At 45.9% G+C, this 15,068-nt stretch overlaps 1 protein-coding gene across 4 annotated transcripts in view; it reads left to right on the top strand.

Annotated features, from left to right (window-relative positions):
- The window catches only part of TBXAS1 (thromboxane A synthase 1), a 228,716-nt gene extending 213,720 nt beyond the window's left edge, over positions 1 to 14,996 (top strand). For all 4 annotated transcript variants that reach the window (XM_035128282.2, XM_035128286.2, XM_035128284.2 and 1 more), the window contains 4 exons: positions 5,500 to 5,588; positions 7,242 to 7,379; positions 8,842 to 9,004; positions 9,915 to 14,996. In XM_035128282.2, the coding sequence (XP_034984173.1) occupies positions 5,500 to 5,588; positions 7,242 to 7,379; positions 8,842 to 9,004; positions 9,915 to 9,989 (465 nt within the window). In that variant the 3' untranslated portion in view covers positions 9,990 to 14,996. The remainder of the gene's footprint in view (positions 1 to 5,499; positions 5,589 to 7,241; positions 7,380 to 8,841; positions 9,005 to 9,914) is intronic.
- Positions 14,997 to 15,068: the final 72 nt, after the last annotated feature.

Here is a 15,068-nt window from a genome sequence, read left to right as displayed (position 1 = left end):
CTAAAAAATGAAACCTTGTTTGTTACATGGTAAAGTAATATTTCAGTTTAAGGCAAAGAATTGCAGCTTCCCTTGTACAAAAGGCAATGCTGGAAAAGTCAAATCATTTTGTCACATACTTTCTGCTGGGATAGGGTGGCTAAATATGTCAGCCCATCCCAATTCCCATCAACCCTGACCATTGACCAAGCTGCTTGTGTTGACGGGAATTGTATTAATTTGGGCCCATGATATCTTTGCATATGACCTCCCATGACACAAACCAAGTCGATCTTTACAATCCTCTGGGCATGCGGCAATAAGTGATTCTTCTGAGCTAAAAAAAAAAAAGAGTGAATCAAACTCATTTTCATAGATGGAATACTTTCAGAGAGAATTGCACCCCAACACAGAGAGATGTGCTTCACTCCCCAGCGAACTGACAGACTTAGGTTTGTCATGACTAACTTGTTCCATTCATTTAAATTAACATTAATTTATGTGGGGCAATCATGGAAAGTATTTCACAAGCCACATAATTGACTTAAGTTACAATTTGTTTTCATGAATTTGAAGGGTGTAAATCCAAAGCCAACATAGATGTGCGAAATTTCCTTCTAGGCAAGGGTAGGGCAGACTCCAGGCTTGTCTGGTTCACTTTGCTTTGTACCAGGATGCCAAGATCTACCAACCAGAGCCAGGTGCAATAGTTAGAATTAATGCACAGAGTGCAGCTAGCCCACAAGTTTGTTTTCGGACCTCAACCGATCACACAGTCATTCCTTTCCCCTGTTAGCCTTCTTCATTCCAGCAGGCTACCTTAGATAGAGATTGTTTGGAATCAGAAACCCTTGCAGACCTTCTGCAGATGACTCAAACACCACATTTTGCCTTTTGCCCACTCCCTCTTCCAGACAGTCAAGTACAGTGGTACCTCGGTTTATGAACACAATTGGTTCCGGAAGTCTGTTCATAAACTTAAGCGTTCATAAACTGAAGCGAACTTTCCCATTGAAAGTAATGGAAAGTAGATTAATCTGTTCCAGACGGTCCGCAGAGTACTTAAACTGAAGCGTTCATAAACTGAAGCGAACTTTCCCATTGAAAGTAATGGAAAGTGAATTAATCCGTTCCAGATGGGTCCGCGGCGTTCGTAAACCGAAAATTCGTAAACTGAGGTGTTCATAAACCGAGGTTCCACTGTATCTCTTTTTTCCACGGATCTCAGCTGAATCCTCTACATCAGACCATTGGCTTATAAATAAAAAGATCTGGCAAGTAAAGCAAGAAATTCAGTTGGTTTTGCTAGGTTTTTAAACATTTCATTCATTGAGCAACAGTGAAATGGTGGAAATACACAAAACTAGTTTTAGAGAGGGGGAGAATTCTCTGAAAGTGGTGTTAGTGGAGGAGCAATAGGACAAAAGCCAGTATTAACTAAACCAGGTGTTTCCTTCCTTCCTTCCCCCTCCCCTCCCTTTTACAGAGTCCTTCCTTCTTGCAAACTGTAGGATTTTAGATTCTTTATTCTCAGGTTTAGGGGTGATTTACATACCCATGCATGCCTTCTTGTGATTGTAATGCTTCAGAATGTTGGTGGAGCGGCGGGTGCTAGTATGTCTCCTTGGGGAACCCTCCATTCGTAAAGGGAAAAAAGTAGCACATCAAAGAGAACGTTAGGCCCATCTGCAGTACTGTATCACCTTAAACAGCCATGGTTCCCCCCACCAAAGAATCATGGGAACTGTAGTTTGCAAGGGTTTCTGTATTTCCCTCACCGCAGGTGGTGCTGTGGGTTAAACCACAACGCCTAGGGCTTGCTGATCAGAAGGTCAGCGGTTCGAATCCCCGTGATGGGGTAAGCTCCCGTTGCTCGGCCCCAGCTCCTGCCAACCTAGCAGTTTGAAAGCACGTCAAAGTGCAAGTAGATAAATAGGTACCGCTACAGCGGGAAGGTAAACGGCATTTCCGTGCGCTGCTCTGATTCACCAGAAGCAGCTTTGTCATGCTGGCCACATGACAGGAAGCCTCGGCCAATAACATGAGATGAGCGCTGCAACCCCAGAGTCGATCACGACTGGACCTAATGGTCAGGGATCCCTTTACCTTTATTTCCCTCACAGAGCCACAGTGCTCAGTGTGCTTTAAACAAACAATTCCTCTACCCAAATAACTCCAGAGTTCCCTGCATGAAGGGATTGCTAACCCACTTGGGGAACTGTAGTTCTGCAAAGGGAATAGGGATTCTTCTGACAACTCTCAGCACCCTTAACTGCAGTTCCCAGGATGCTTTAGGGGAAGCCATGACCATTTAAAGTGTTGTGAATCTGCTTTAAACTGGAGGGGTTTAAAAAGGGGGAAACCTTCCCCCCCCCCACACTATTTTTTCTTTAAGTAATGAGCTTTAGAAACGGGAGAGAATTCAAATGTTGGAAAAGGCGCCTGTGCTCTGAAGTGGTACAGTCTCAGGAGGACCGAAGTGTGTGCTTTTTCTGAATATGTACATGTTTTTAGAACATAGAAACCTGCCTTATATTGAATCGGCTCCTTGGTCCCGCCTAGCAGGGTTCCCAACAGGACTGTTGCAGCCTTGCTGGAGATTTTGTGCATTGAATCCAGAACATTGGCATGCAAAGCATGGTCTCTACCATTGAGCTGCAGCCCTTCCCATTCACAATCGGCCATCATCTTCCTTCCCCACGATTCTCACAGCTTCCATACTTCTAAAAGTCCAACCTGTCCATCCTAGGTGGACTTTAAAAATCCATTATTATCGTCTCTCTGCAGTCTCTTTAAACACAAGACCTGGTTAAGGGCAAAGCCCTGCTGCAAAACACTGTGTGAGAATTCTGCTCAGCCTGTAACCCTTCACATCTATCAATAAGGTTATTGCAAAAGTTTGCAGTGAAGCACCTCTAATGTTGCCTAACATTATCAGGTTTCCTTGACCTCTGTTGGCCTGAGTATGAAATAGAGATGGATCTAGTTTTGTTGGTAGATTATCCTGCTCCTAGAAGCTGGCAAAGGTCAGCTGTCCAGGCTGCATTCTTTGATCTCTCAGTAGGACTTTGATCCATGTGATCAAGAAATATTGCTGGCATTTTTGCTGACCCTGGCTGAAGTCAACAGGAATGCATTTCAGGGAGGACGACAATGAGGTCAATGTTGATCCTAATTATTATTTTACAGTGCTGGATTCTGTGGATGTGAGATTGTATCAAAATTAGAATTGATATACACACACACTTGCTACACTTGATTTGCAAATTTGTGATAAAGTCGCTAAGGGTCTTGGACTGTGTTGGGTGAGACCCAGGCTCAAATCCACTCTCTGTTGTGAAGCTCAAGCAGTGACTCTCAGCCTCATGGGGATTTGGATGGGCTGGGAGGGAATTGTGTACTGAGCAGTGGGGAGGGTGGGACTTAAAATGCAGTTACAAAAAAGGAAGAAACGGAAGCAGAAAGTGTAGAGATAATTTGCGCATTCTCCCTCTATGCTTTTCCTGCATGTCACGTGGATGTGTCACTTATGGCTCTCCCTGTCAAGTGAAGATGAGTGTACTTACCGTTGTAGGGGCAGCACAGTATCTAGAACAGGCATCCCCAAACTCGGCCCTCCAGCTGTTTTGGGACTACAGTTCCCATCATCCCTGACCACTGGCCCTGTTAAGCTAGGGATGATGGGAGTTGTAGTCCCAAAACAGCTGGATGGCCGAGTTGGGGGATGCCTGACCTAGAAGCATAGGTGGAAAACACATGCGCAATCTTGATTCATGCATTGCTTCCTTTTAACATGTGAACCAGATAGGAATGGGCCCTCATTTTTCCGCAAGTTCAGTTCTCCACATCAATTTTGAGAACTGTGAATTTTGAAGGATTGGCTGTGTTTCAGTTTTCATAGTTGTTTCAAAAAGTGCAGATCAATAGATTTGTCCTTAAATGTGAACTCCATTGAATCCATCCCCTGTTCCCAGGTCCATATTCAGAAATCATGGCTGGAGTCGAAAGGATAAAGTCCCCCAGAGGGTCTGTCTTCACCCTTATCCATTCCTGCTCTTGGTGGTGAAGAAAGCCATATAAGTCACTCTTTGCTTTGCTGCCTCATTCCTCTCTCTTAGCGTTAGGACGGCTTCTCCTTTGTACTTTTAATAATGTGTGAGAACAGATCAATAAAGTATGCAACAAAGCCAAATTCAGAACTGAAGGAACAACGGACCGTCTTGGATCTCATGATTAAGCCCATATGGGCTCCCTCAAATCTTCATAGAACGTTTGGCTTATCTGAGCATAAGGTGTCTTGTAGCAGTTTATCCTACGTGAATTTTTGGAAGAGCCTGCCAGAATTCTAAGTACTCTCTGCTTGATTCGTCAGTGTCTTGCGTATAGTTTTGCTGCCCTCACCTGGTAAGACAGAGCAGTAATTTGTGGTGTTGCAGCAATTTTTCTAGAGGAGGAGGAGGAGAGGGAAATTACTCATATGCCTCTGGGCCTTTCCCAGCAGCAAAAGTGGGCAGGAATAAATCAGGATGAAATACTAGAAAAAATGTGGAGTTCTTTGGGGGGGAACGGCAAATATGCCACCCACATTCTGCAATATATTTTTTTAGCATGAGTGTATTCATCATGGGAGTTTGGACTACAGAATGCGTAAAATATAGGAATGTAGGAAGCTGCCTTTGACAGACCAATTGCCTTAGTACTGCCTACATTGACTGGCAGCAATGATCCAGGGTTATTATTATTTATACCCCGCCCATCTGGCTGGGTTTCCCCCGCCACTCTGGGCGGCTTCCAACAAATACCAAAATACATTAAAATATCACAGATTAAAAACTTCCCTAAACAGGGCTGCCTTTAGTTGTTTATCTCCTTGACCTCCAATGGAAGGGCGTTCCACAGGGCGGGCACCACTACCGAGAAGGCCGTCTGCCTGGTTCCCTGTAGCTTTGCTTCTCGCAGTGAGGGAACCGCCAGAAGGCCCTCGGCACTGATTGTGCTCGGAAACGTACTGGGAGCCAATGTAGGTCTCTTAGGACCGGTGTTATGTGGTCTTTGAGGCCGCTCCCAGTCACCAGTCTAGCTGCCGCATTCTGGATTAATTGCAGTTTCCGGGTCACCTTCAAAGGTAGCCCCACATAGAGCGCATTGCAGTAGTCCAAGCGGGAGATAACTAGAGCATGCACCACTCTGGTGAGACAGTCTGCGGGTAGGTAGGGTCTCAGCCTGCGTACCAGATGAAGCTGGTAGACAGCTGCCCTGGACACAGAATTAACCTGTGCAGAATTATGAGCAGAGCTCTTTCCCAGCCCTGCTGGAAGATGCTCTGGGCCTTCCTCTGTGTGGGTGGGATAAGCAGTAAAGTTTAGCTGGCTCTGAGATTGTCTTCTTCTGCATCTTTATGATTGTCCTTCATGGTGGTTCTTTCCACCTTAATGGGTCCCATCAGAGAAAGTAAGGTGGAGATAAATCTTAATAAAACCATAGTAAGAAATAATTACCCCCCACCACCACCTTTTACAGGGTGTTCCTGACTATGAAAACATACATGAACTCCCCTACTTGGATATGGTGATAGCAGAGACTCTGCGCATGTATCCACCAGCGTTCAGGTTAGTAGAAATTCCTCTTCCAGATTCTGTCATGCACGCTTTCTCAGGCCAGGACTGAGTATTCATAATCTGGGAGAATGGCTGGATTGCTGCTGCTGTGGTTTATTTGATTTCACTCCTGCCATTTGATCCAGAAGGATTGCCAAAGCAAGATTGTATAACATAATACAATATAAAAACACTGGTGCTGTTTTAGCCCCTTCCAAAGGCTTAGTGTTGCTCTGGGATTGGCTGAACAGGTGCTGCTGCAGAGAGAAGGGATGAGATGTCTGGGGTGCAATTCCTTCAAAACAAGCACTTTTTGAGCCCTGCAGGGCTGATACACCGTGACTGCATAGCCTGTGCTGAGGCCAACATTTATTTATTTTCTTTTTCTTAAAAATGTTTACCCTACCTTTTTACCAGCCAGGTTGCCTACACCGCTGACATTTGACTTCGAAACAATGCAAGGATGAACTTTCCAAACAGACTGAAACAAAGCAACCTAAAAACATTCACAGTTCAAACGGCAGCAACTAAAAATAGAAAGAGGCAGGTTCATCTTATCTGATATTAAAAGCTTGAGAAAGAGAGGACAGCTGTAATCTGGTGCCTAAAGGATAACAAACGCCAGTGTCAGATGAATATGGTTGGGAAGAGACCACAGAGGTGGCCTGGTCCTTGGTGAGGAAGGGGAAGCAAAGGTAGCGGGACCTGGAACAAGGCCTCCTCTGAGGATCTTGGCATATGGGACATGGCAATACTTAAAGATGCCCTTGCCCCCAAGCCATTTAGAGATTTTAAAGCAGAAATACAGCTAAGCCAAAAGGGCACCCAAATTCTGCTGCCGTATTCAGAGGTGCAAAACTGGGAGGCAGGGTTTTCAGGAGTATGGTGGGCAGAATGAGAGGATCTCACATAAAGTCTTGCTGGATCAGGCCAGTGGTCCTTCCTAGTCCAGCATTTTGTTCTCTCAGTGGCCAGCCAGATCCCTGTGGGAAGCCCACAAGCAGGACTTGAGCTCAACAGTTACTCTCCCATCCTGCAGTTTCCAGCAGCTGGTACATTGGAACCTCGGTTCATGAACACCTTGTTTTATGAATTTTCGGTTTTCGAACGCCGCAGACTCATCTGGAACAGATTAATTCACTTTCCATTACTTTCAATGGGAAAGTTCGCTTCAGTTTATGAACAGACTTCCGGAACCAATTTTGTTCATAAACCGAGGTACCACTGTATTCAGAAGGATACTGCCAGGAAGAGCTGCTGTTCACCCACACTACCCACCCACTGGAACTGGTAAGGGGGTGTTCTTCTCACTTGCTGCTGCTCTAAACTAACTCTCTCTCTCTCTTCAAGGGGAAAAGATATGTTTGTTTCCTAACTACTCTTTGAAGTGTGCTAGAAAACAACCGGAAGCCAATGGCAGTCCTTTTTAGTGTCAAAATATGCTCCCTGCAAGCAGGTTACCAAACTAAGTGATCTGGGCAGCCATATTATCTAAGCAGCCTACTCTCTCTCTCCACGGAGTTTCCTTTTCAGTGATCCTAGCCATGCTTCCCTCACTCAAAGCAGCCCACCCTTGAAAGGTTTACATGCAGAAGCTTTTCCAAGCACATCTTCCCTGTGCATTTGCCTTCGCATTCTTGAAACGTGCCATCTTTGCTCTTCTAGGTTCACCCGGGAAGCAGCAAAAGACTGCTTAGTTTTGAAGCAACGTATACCTGCTGGTGCTATAATGGAATTTGCTGTTGGACACCTCCATTACAATCCAAAGATTTGGCCAGAACCTGAGAAGTTTATTCCCGAGAGGTATGTGCTCTGTTGTTCTCCCTTTGATCAGACCCAATAAAATAAAACCGTGTTTCTTACACAGCTGATAATGGAAGGACATTGATTTGTGAAAGAGGTAGAAATAGCTCACTTGGTGGGCCTTGATTTCTCTGCTTCTTCTTCTGTAGGACCAAGGATTACAGTGCCTTCTTACTTTTGCAGGCTTTGGCTAGGTTCACATGGGCAGTTATTTTAACCATACAGTAGTTTCTTACAGTGCCATCAAATGCTGCCCTGCAGATCTCTCTCTGGCCCTTGAGATTCTCCCCAGGCCAGATCCCCACCAGCCTTGCTTCACACCCTTCTTGAGACTTGTGTCCTTGAATTCTGTCCTTGCTGGCTTGGAGGGAGGAGTGTTTATAGTAGAGGTAAACTGAACGTTCATTGATACGCCCAGCTTAGCTTCTGGCTCTGCCCATCCCTGGCCTAATGCACTTTTATTCCCACCAAGATCTCGCCTACATGTTGCTGTTGGGACACAAGACACCCAGACAGTGATGTTTATGTAATGTAGCCAGCTGGGATAGCTCAATTGGTAGAGCACAAAGACTGTTTATTTCAAGGTGATGGGTTCGAGACCAACGCTGGGCCAAATATTCCTGCATTGCAGGAGGTTGGACTGGATGACCCTCATGGTCCCTTTCCAACTCTACAGTTCTATGAGTGCTGCTCTGCACTTTGCCATTAGGTACGGGATGGAAATGCTGGTGCAAAGACTTTTCCCCCACAGTACTACTTTCACCCTTGGCGGCTGCTGTATGGTGTCCTGAATCGACCATCTCCTGTGCTAGCCTAATGCTGTACATATTACAATAGTACTTTTGGCCACCACACAAGTGTTTCTCTTGGTACTCATCCCTCTAGGTGAGAGATAGGGAATGTCTGAGGTCCTCCACATGCTGTTGGGCTCCAACTTCCCCCAGCCCAGCAGGGCCAATTGTTAGGGATGATGAGAGCAGTCATCCCACATCTGAAGGAGCAAAGCTGTCCCCTCCCCTGCTGTAGACCTCTCGCTTTCTCTTGAAACTGGCAGGAGTGACGACATGGTGTCCTTTCCCCATTAGGTACAACTACCATTGTCTCCAGAACCCGCTAAACTGGGAAGATGCATGCATGAAAGGGGCATGGCTGGCTACTTAAGACTTTGGGAACAGCCCCCCAATTTTGCACATGCTAATTTACATGTAGAGATGCAAATTGAAGCTGTTGGGGTGGGTTGCACTGTGGGTGGGCTGGTCTTGTTGCCCCACCCTTAATATGTTGGCAAGAGGAGCTGCTTATGTGTTTATTAAAAATAAAAAACAAACGGGCAGATTAATGCGGCTGGGGTCTTCACTGGCATTCCATTTTGCTTACAAGATGCATCAGGCACATTACAAAGTGAAAAAATACAGTTTTGAGGTGTTATTTTTTTTAATCAATTGGTTTTCTTGCCTCACAGGTTTACAGCAGAGGCCAAGCTGCAGCGCCCCCCACTTTCTTACCTCCCCTTTGGGGCTGGCCCTCGTGGATGCATTGGCACCCAGCTGGCTTTGATGGAAATAAAGGTGGCATTTCTGAGAATCTTGCAGAAGTTTGAGTTCAAAGCCTGCTCCAAGACAGAGGTTTGTAGCAATTCCTGGAGTTAGGTCTCTCTGCTCAGAGGAGTATTATAGAGGGGGAACTGTGAGTTGGAATTGGAATTGTTTTTACAAAGCAGAAGTTTTTGTTTGTCTGTCTTCAGCACTGTTGTGCGGATCTCTACCCAATCTTTTAAAAGCAGATTTGGCTTTTAAGAGAGTAGACTCTCAAACACACCCAACACAAACCCAGCAGAAGAATGTTACAAGGGAAGATTGGTGCTGCCCAGTGTCCCCACCCCCTAAAAAATAGGTGCCGGTAACTCACCATGAAGTTAAAAAATTGTCCAGTAGCACCTTAGAGACCAACTATGTTTGTTCTTGGTATTTCGTGTTTTTTATATATTTCGACTGTGTCAGACCAACACGGCTACCTACCTGAATCTCACCATGAAGTTGTTATAGTGCCACACCTCAACAACAACAACAAGAGGTGCTGGTCTTGCATTACCCTTGAGTACCCCCGGGGGGAAAGCACTGGTTCTGCCATTTCTGGTCTTCTGATTGGGAAAACCCCGAGATGGTTTCAAGGAACTCGGGCTTCTCTTTCTGCAGCAGCTTCATGACTACAATTCTAGCCCCTTCAAAGCTCACACAAGTATTTTGCTGGAGGGGAAGGGTGGGAACCTTGCATCCCTTGATAACTACATTCATCTAGGGCAGGTATAAGGAACATTTAGCCCTCCAGATGCTGCAAAACTACAGCTTCCATCAGCCCCAACAAACATGACCCATGTCTGGGGTGGTGAGAGGTGTAGCTCAGCAACATCTGGAGGGCCAAGATGTTCCTCACACCTGTTTTAAGGAGACCTGTCTGGCATTTAGTGAGCAGTGGGCTTAGGGGAGGTTTACCTCTTAACTTGCTTTTTGTGTTCCATTTCTGCACCCAATCCAGATTCCTTTGAAGGTGAAATCTCACATGACACTCGGACCACAAAATGGAGTCTACATCAAGGTGGTTCCTCGATAGAGCAAAATGGCCAGCAATCTTGATGTGCCTTCCAAGGAGATGCCAGCTTGCTGTGTGATGTATTACTGCTGAAAACTATATGCTGGAAGAGCCTTTCCCCTTTTACCTTCCTTGAAAATAACAGGTGCCTATTGAATTCTGCCATATCTTAGCTGGGCCAGAAAAAGATTTGTAAGACAACCTTGTATTTAAGAACTTGCTGAAAAGCCATAGCCAACCAGGAATTCCATGTGGGCAGGTGAACTGAGGGAGAGGGTGATTTGCCCTACTTACACCAGCCCATTTGGTAAAAGACACTTTAAAAAAACTCGGCTGGTATCCTGCATTTCTGTGTTGGGTGCAGAGCAGGCTTTCTCAAAATTGCTGGTTATTTACAAGGTTGCCTTAAGAACTAATGGCAAAGTTAGGAATACAGGTAGGCTAATGAGCTAGCACTCCCTTCCCTGCCACAGAAAGCCAGTCCATACATGCAACAAAACAGAAGAAGCAGTGCAAGAGATCTGCAATTCTTGCTCCACTTCTGCTGCAACATGGATGTGGATGCTTGAGATCCACTTAGCTTCCATGATGACTTGTTCCTATTCTTCGAGTGTAAATAACTATTGACTTGTGCTGCATGTTGATCAGGCAACTTCTCCTAATGGTTGCCTACAAGCAACAGCAAAATCATTTTCCTTTGTCCTCAGCTAGTTAGAAATTGGTGATGGTAATGTGCAGGTTCGATCCCCGTAAGGAACAGCTGCATAATTCCCGCATTGCAGAGGTTTGGACTAGGCGATCCTCAGGGTCCCTTCCAACTCTACAATTCCATTACATAATTAGCAGTTCATGACCTTTACAAGGAAAACTTCCTTACATTTTCTTAGAAGAGGATTTCTATGACAATTACAAGAAATCTTAGGAGGCCAAATTGCCCTATCCAGACCAATTCCTGCGATTCTACAGGGGAATCTCAGAACAAAAAGAGAAGCAAAATTTCTGATGGGAGCTCAAAAAGCAACGTAACATACAATGCAGAAAGTCAACTTCTGCAGAAAGGGCCTTGGGATGTAATCATAACCCCACTTACTAGGAGCAAGTCCCATTGAATTCAATAATGTTGGGGAAATATCGCAGTTAAAACCCAATACTTTGGGTGCTGCCTGGAATGACGAATAGAATCCAGACGCCAATTACCAGTAAAACAGGGGGGGGGATTAGGTGTTACATGGCCAGTACCACCTCAACCAGCAAATACTATGAAGTGGTACACCGAATATGAAAACAGCACAAACATTATACACTGACAAGCAAAAGGGCAGTTGTGGCCATATCTGACACTTGCTTTACTGGTTTAATCATGAGGCACAGCAACGTTATCTTTCTCTCCTGCCTTTGTACTTGACAGTTATGCAATAGTTCCTGCATACATGTTGTTCTGTTCTGTTCTCTCGTGGTTTTCTTGCAAGCACAATCTTCACAATCCAACCCAGGCCCTTCTTTCACACATTTCAGTTTTCATTGTATAATCACAGAATCAGAGTTGGAAGGGACCGCAAGGGTCATCTAGTCCAACCCCTTGCAATGCAGGAATCTCTTGCAAAACATGGGGCCAAGAGTCTCATGCTCTACCAACTGAGCTATCCCCCAAAATCAATAATTTCTTCAACAATAGCATTTGTACATCTGAGTAGACATGGTTAGGTTGCAACGTTTGATCTCTTAATAGCCATAGCAAGAACAGAGGACATTCTTCGACTAGAACTGTTTTACCTCTAGGTGTCAAAATAAGAGAAGAATATTACTCCTGAACATATGTTTTCCTTTGGACCACATCAGTGAGGCCGGGGGGGGGGGGCACGGTCTTGTTGTCTGGGCAGCAGAGGACCTCCACACGTGTTGCCCAGGTTTGTGTCCCAGGGAAGTCACTTTAGTGCTGCTAGCACAGCTGTTTGACTTCACCCTTGGAGGCACACTCCGTTGTCTCTCGAGACAGACGGGTGCCAACAATCAGGCAGATGGCACATTACTGTCAATTTTCATTTCTGAGATGTACCATACTTTTCGCTCCATAGGAGGCACTTTTTTCCTCCTCAAGAGTAAGGGGAAATCTCTGTGCCTCCTATGGAGCGAATGCCATGGCTCCAGCAGCAGGATCTCTCGGCTGCTGCTGCAGTCTGAGCGGAGGGATGGCTCTGCCGCTGAGCCAGTGCCACTCCCAACTGCAGGCGGGCAGCTGCAGAGGCGGAGGCGCTCCTTTCGGCCACCACTGCCGCTGCCCGCCTTTGCCGCTCGCAAGAGCAGGAATCGGAGCCTGCGGTCTCTCCCGACTGCACGCTCCGATCTCTTGCAAGCGTCAGAGGCAGGCAGTGGCAGAGGCGCGCGCAGGGGGGGGGGGTTGCTCCTTTTGGCCGCCTCTGTTGCTGCCCGCCGCTAGCAAAGGCAGGGATCGGAGGCATGGTCGAGAGAGGCGCTGCGCTGCGTCTCTCGCGACCGCAACTTTTTTGCAAGCGGTGGGCGGAGGTGGCGGGGGGGGGGGAAGAGGAATGAGCAGCAGCCCCAGGGTGCTCTTCCTTCTCCGAAGCCGCCGCCCGCTGCTCGCAAAAGCAGAGCGTGGTGGCGGTGACAGGAACGAGCAGCTCTTCCTCCTCCGAAGCTGCCCCCAGTGTACTTGGCTTTTGCGAGCGGCGGGCGGCTGGGGGGGGGGAGAGGAACGGAAAGCAGGCACCCGAGCCCCGGAGAGGCTGTTGCTCCGCTTGCAACCCGCCTGCCTTCCGTTGGCTCCTCTTTTAAAGTAAGCGAAGCGCATGCTTTAAATGAGCCCATGGAATGCAAGAGGAGCCGTTTCTCCCCGCTCGCCCTTCCGCCGCCGCCGCTTCCTTCACTGCTCTGTGAAGCATCTCCTGCCCCCCCCCACCGCCACTGCTGCTTTCAAAAGCCTGCTTTTACGAGCGGCGGGAGGACAGGTTTGACAGATCTCAAGTAAATTGGGCTACTGTTGAAAAATACTTAAGGGGGCAAGTTGTATTACAGTGCAGTCCTGTCTGCACAAAAGTAAGCCCTAGTCGTTTCAGTGGCCTTAGACCAGAGAATACAGGAACTTAAATGGGGTATTTTAAAACCAAGCCATCAAAAGTAGTTTTATGAGGATATCCTCCAGTTCCCAAAGTCAATCTTGACAAATGCAGTTTAACTGTCTAATCTTACCCAACAATGGAGGCATTTTGTGAATGTTAACTGGCTGCAGAAATAGTCTATGATTTAGAGCACATTCGTTAACCTTTTCAGTTAATGGGCTGTCCCACGAATTGTGTTGGAAAACGTACAAAGCTGCCTTACACAAAGTCAGACCAGAGGTCCAAGTATTATAAGATGATGTGTGTACTCTGGCTACCAGCAACTTTCCACTGTTCCAGGCAGGAGCCTGTCACAGCTGAAATGCCAGGGACTCAACCTGGGACACTGTGCATGCCAAGAATGCACTACAGCACTAAGCTATGGCTCTTCCTCAGGAGAAGGCAACTTTTAAAAACTGAAAGTATTGAGAGTGGTTTACCAGTTACAACTGCAACCCCCCAACACTTTCACTCAGAAGTGGCACCTGCATCAATCAACTTGAACTAACCTTCCAAGTAAATCAATATTTTGTTCACTTCCTAGTGAAAAGCAAAAGAAATCAACAAATAAGTCTCTACCGCCAGCTTCAAAAGTCGCGTCTACGCATGTCCGGAAATTCGTAGACGCGACTTCCGGTGTCGGCGGTGGCCATTTTTGGTGCCCATAGAAGGGCAAAGCGACACCGTAAGTTGCATCAACGCAACTTCCGGTGTCAGGCGGCTGCTGGTCCCGGATTCTGCAGTCCGGGACTTGGAAGGTAAGAGTCAACACATCACATGAATTTGTTCATTGGATAATTACAGCATGAGCAGTAAGCACTATACACATGGCAAATGGCAACACAATTTCTGAAAGCTCAAAGTGTCTTCAGTTTCAGGGTGGCAGCACTCTACTATGAAACTTTCACATTAAGATCTCAGGGAGGAGGAGGAGAAGGGGGCCAAAATATATGTTTTGGGGATGTGTGTTGTTTTGGATGAAGTCTGCTCCATACAAGATGCTTTTTGCATGAATTTGTGGCTAATTGCCAGAAAGAAAAACAAAACCAGTTGCTGTGACAGAGTGATTATTTTAGTTGCTATGATTATTACAATGAAGCATCTTCAAGGAATTCTCGTCTCTGCTTTAAACTGCACATTTAAAAATAATTGGAGAAAGGAACTGCTTCTTCATAGATGACTATAATACTTTTCTGAGTAAACAAGCATTTAAACTGCTATTATTGATTACTAAATGTGAAGCATTTGTATATTTGCTTTTACTGTCTAATTGACAATTTTTTACATTTACAAAATAAAGGAACTTTGAAAGAGTTTGTATATACTTACCGTTTTTCCTGTGTTTCTTTGTGGTCCTTTTTTATCCTTTGGCAGAGGTAGCCCATCTTCACAACTCTCCCCAAATTTGCATGGCTATCTTTTTATTGTAGCCCTACAGAGCACCTCTGACCAATGGCAGTTCTTTCTCCCACTGGAAACATCTTCTGTGCCCCCAATCCAACTCTGGCAGCATAAAGTTATATGTAACTAGTTGTACCAGAATGAACATCCAAGTGAAAACAATGAAGTCTGAACGGGCCACCTTTACATCAGGATGTCCATCTACTATATTCCCAACACCCACTAATCCAGATGGCTCTCTGGACTGGAGCATGTGTATCGTTCTCCCTTTCTAGGCAAGCCCCTAGTTTCTCTTTCCAGTCCCCCAAAATAACACCTTTTCAAGAAAAGTTATTTACTGGATTGCCCATAAACGAATGGCTTCCATACGTTAACGCCAACCAACCACCACTCTTTGCTACTCCTCTTTCTTCAAATATTATTTTCTCTCTACAGCCCTATTTGCAACCATCTAATTCACATCCTGTATGCAGCATATCTATTGATGCCAAATGAACATTAAGTGGTGTTGTCCCGCTGTTGGGCAACTTACGGAACACAAAAACAGAGATCTGAAAAAGCAAAAACAGCAACACAAACTCAG

Source organism: Zootoca vivipara, chromosome 10 (assembly GCF_963506605.1).
Source record: "Zootoca vivipara chromosome 10, rZooViv1.1, whole genome shotgun sequence".
NCBI lineage: Eukaryota > Metazoa > Chordata > Lepidosauria > Squamata > Lacertidae > Zootoca > Zootoca vivipara.
Note: the sequence above shows the minus strand (reverse complement) of the source record. Positions and strands in the feature narration are given on the sequence as shown.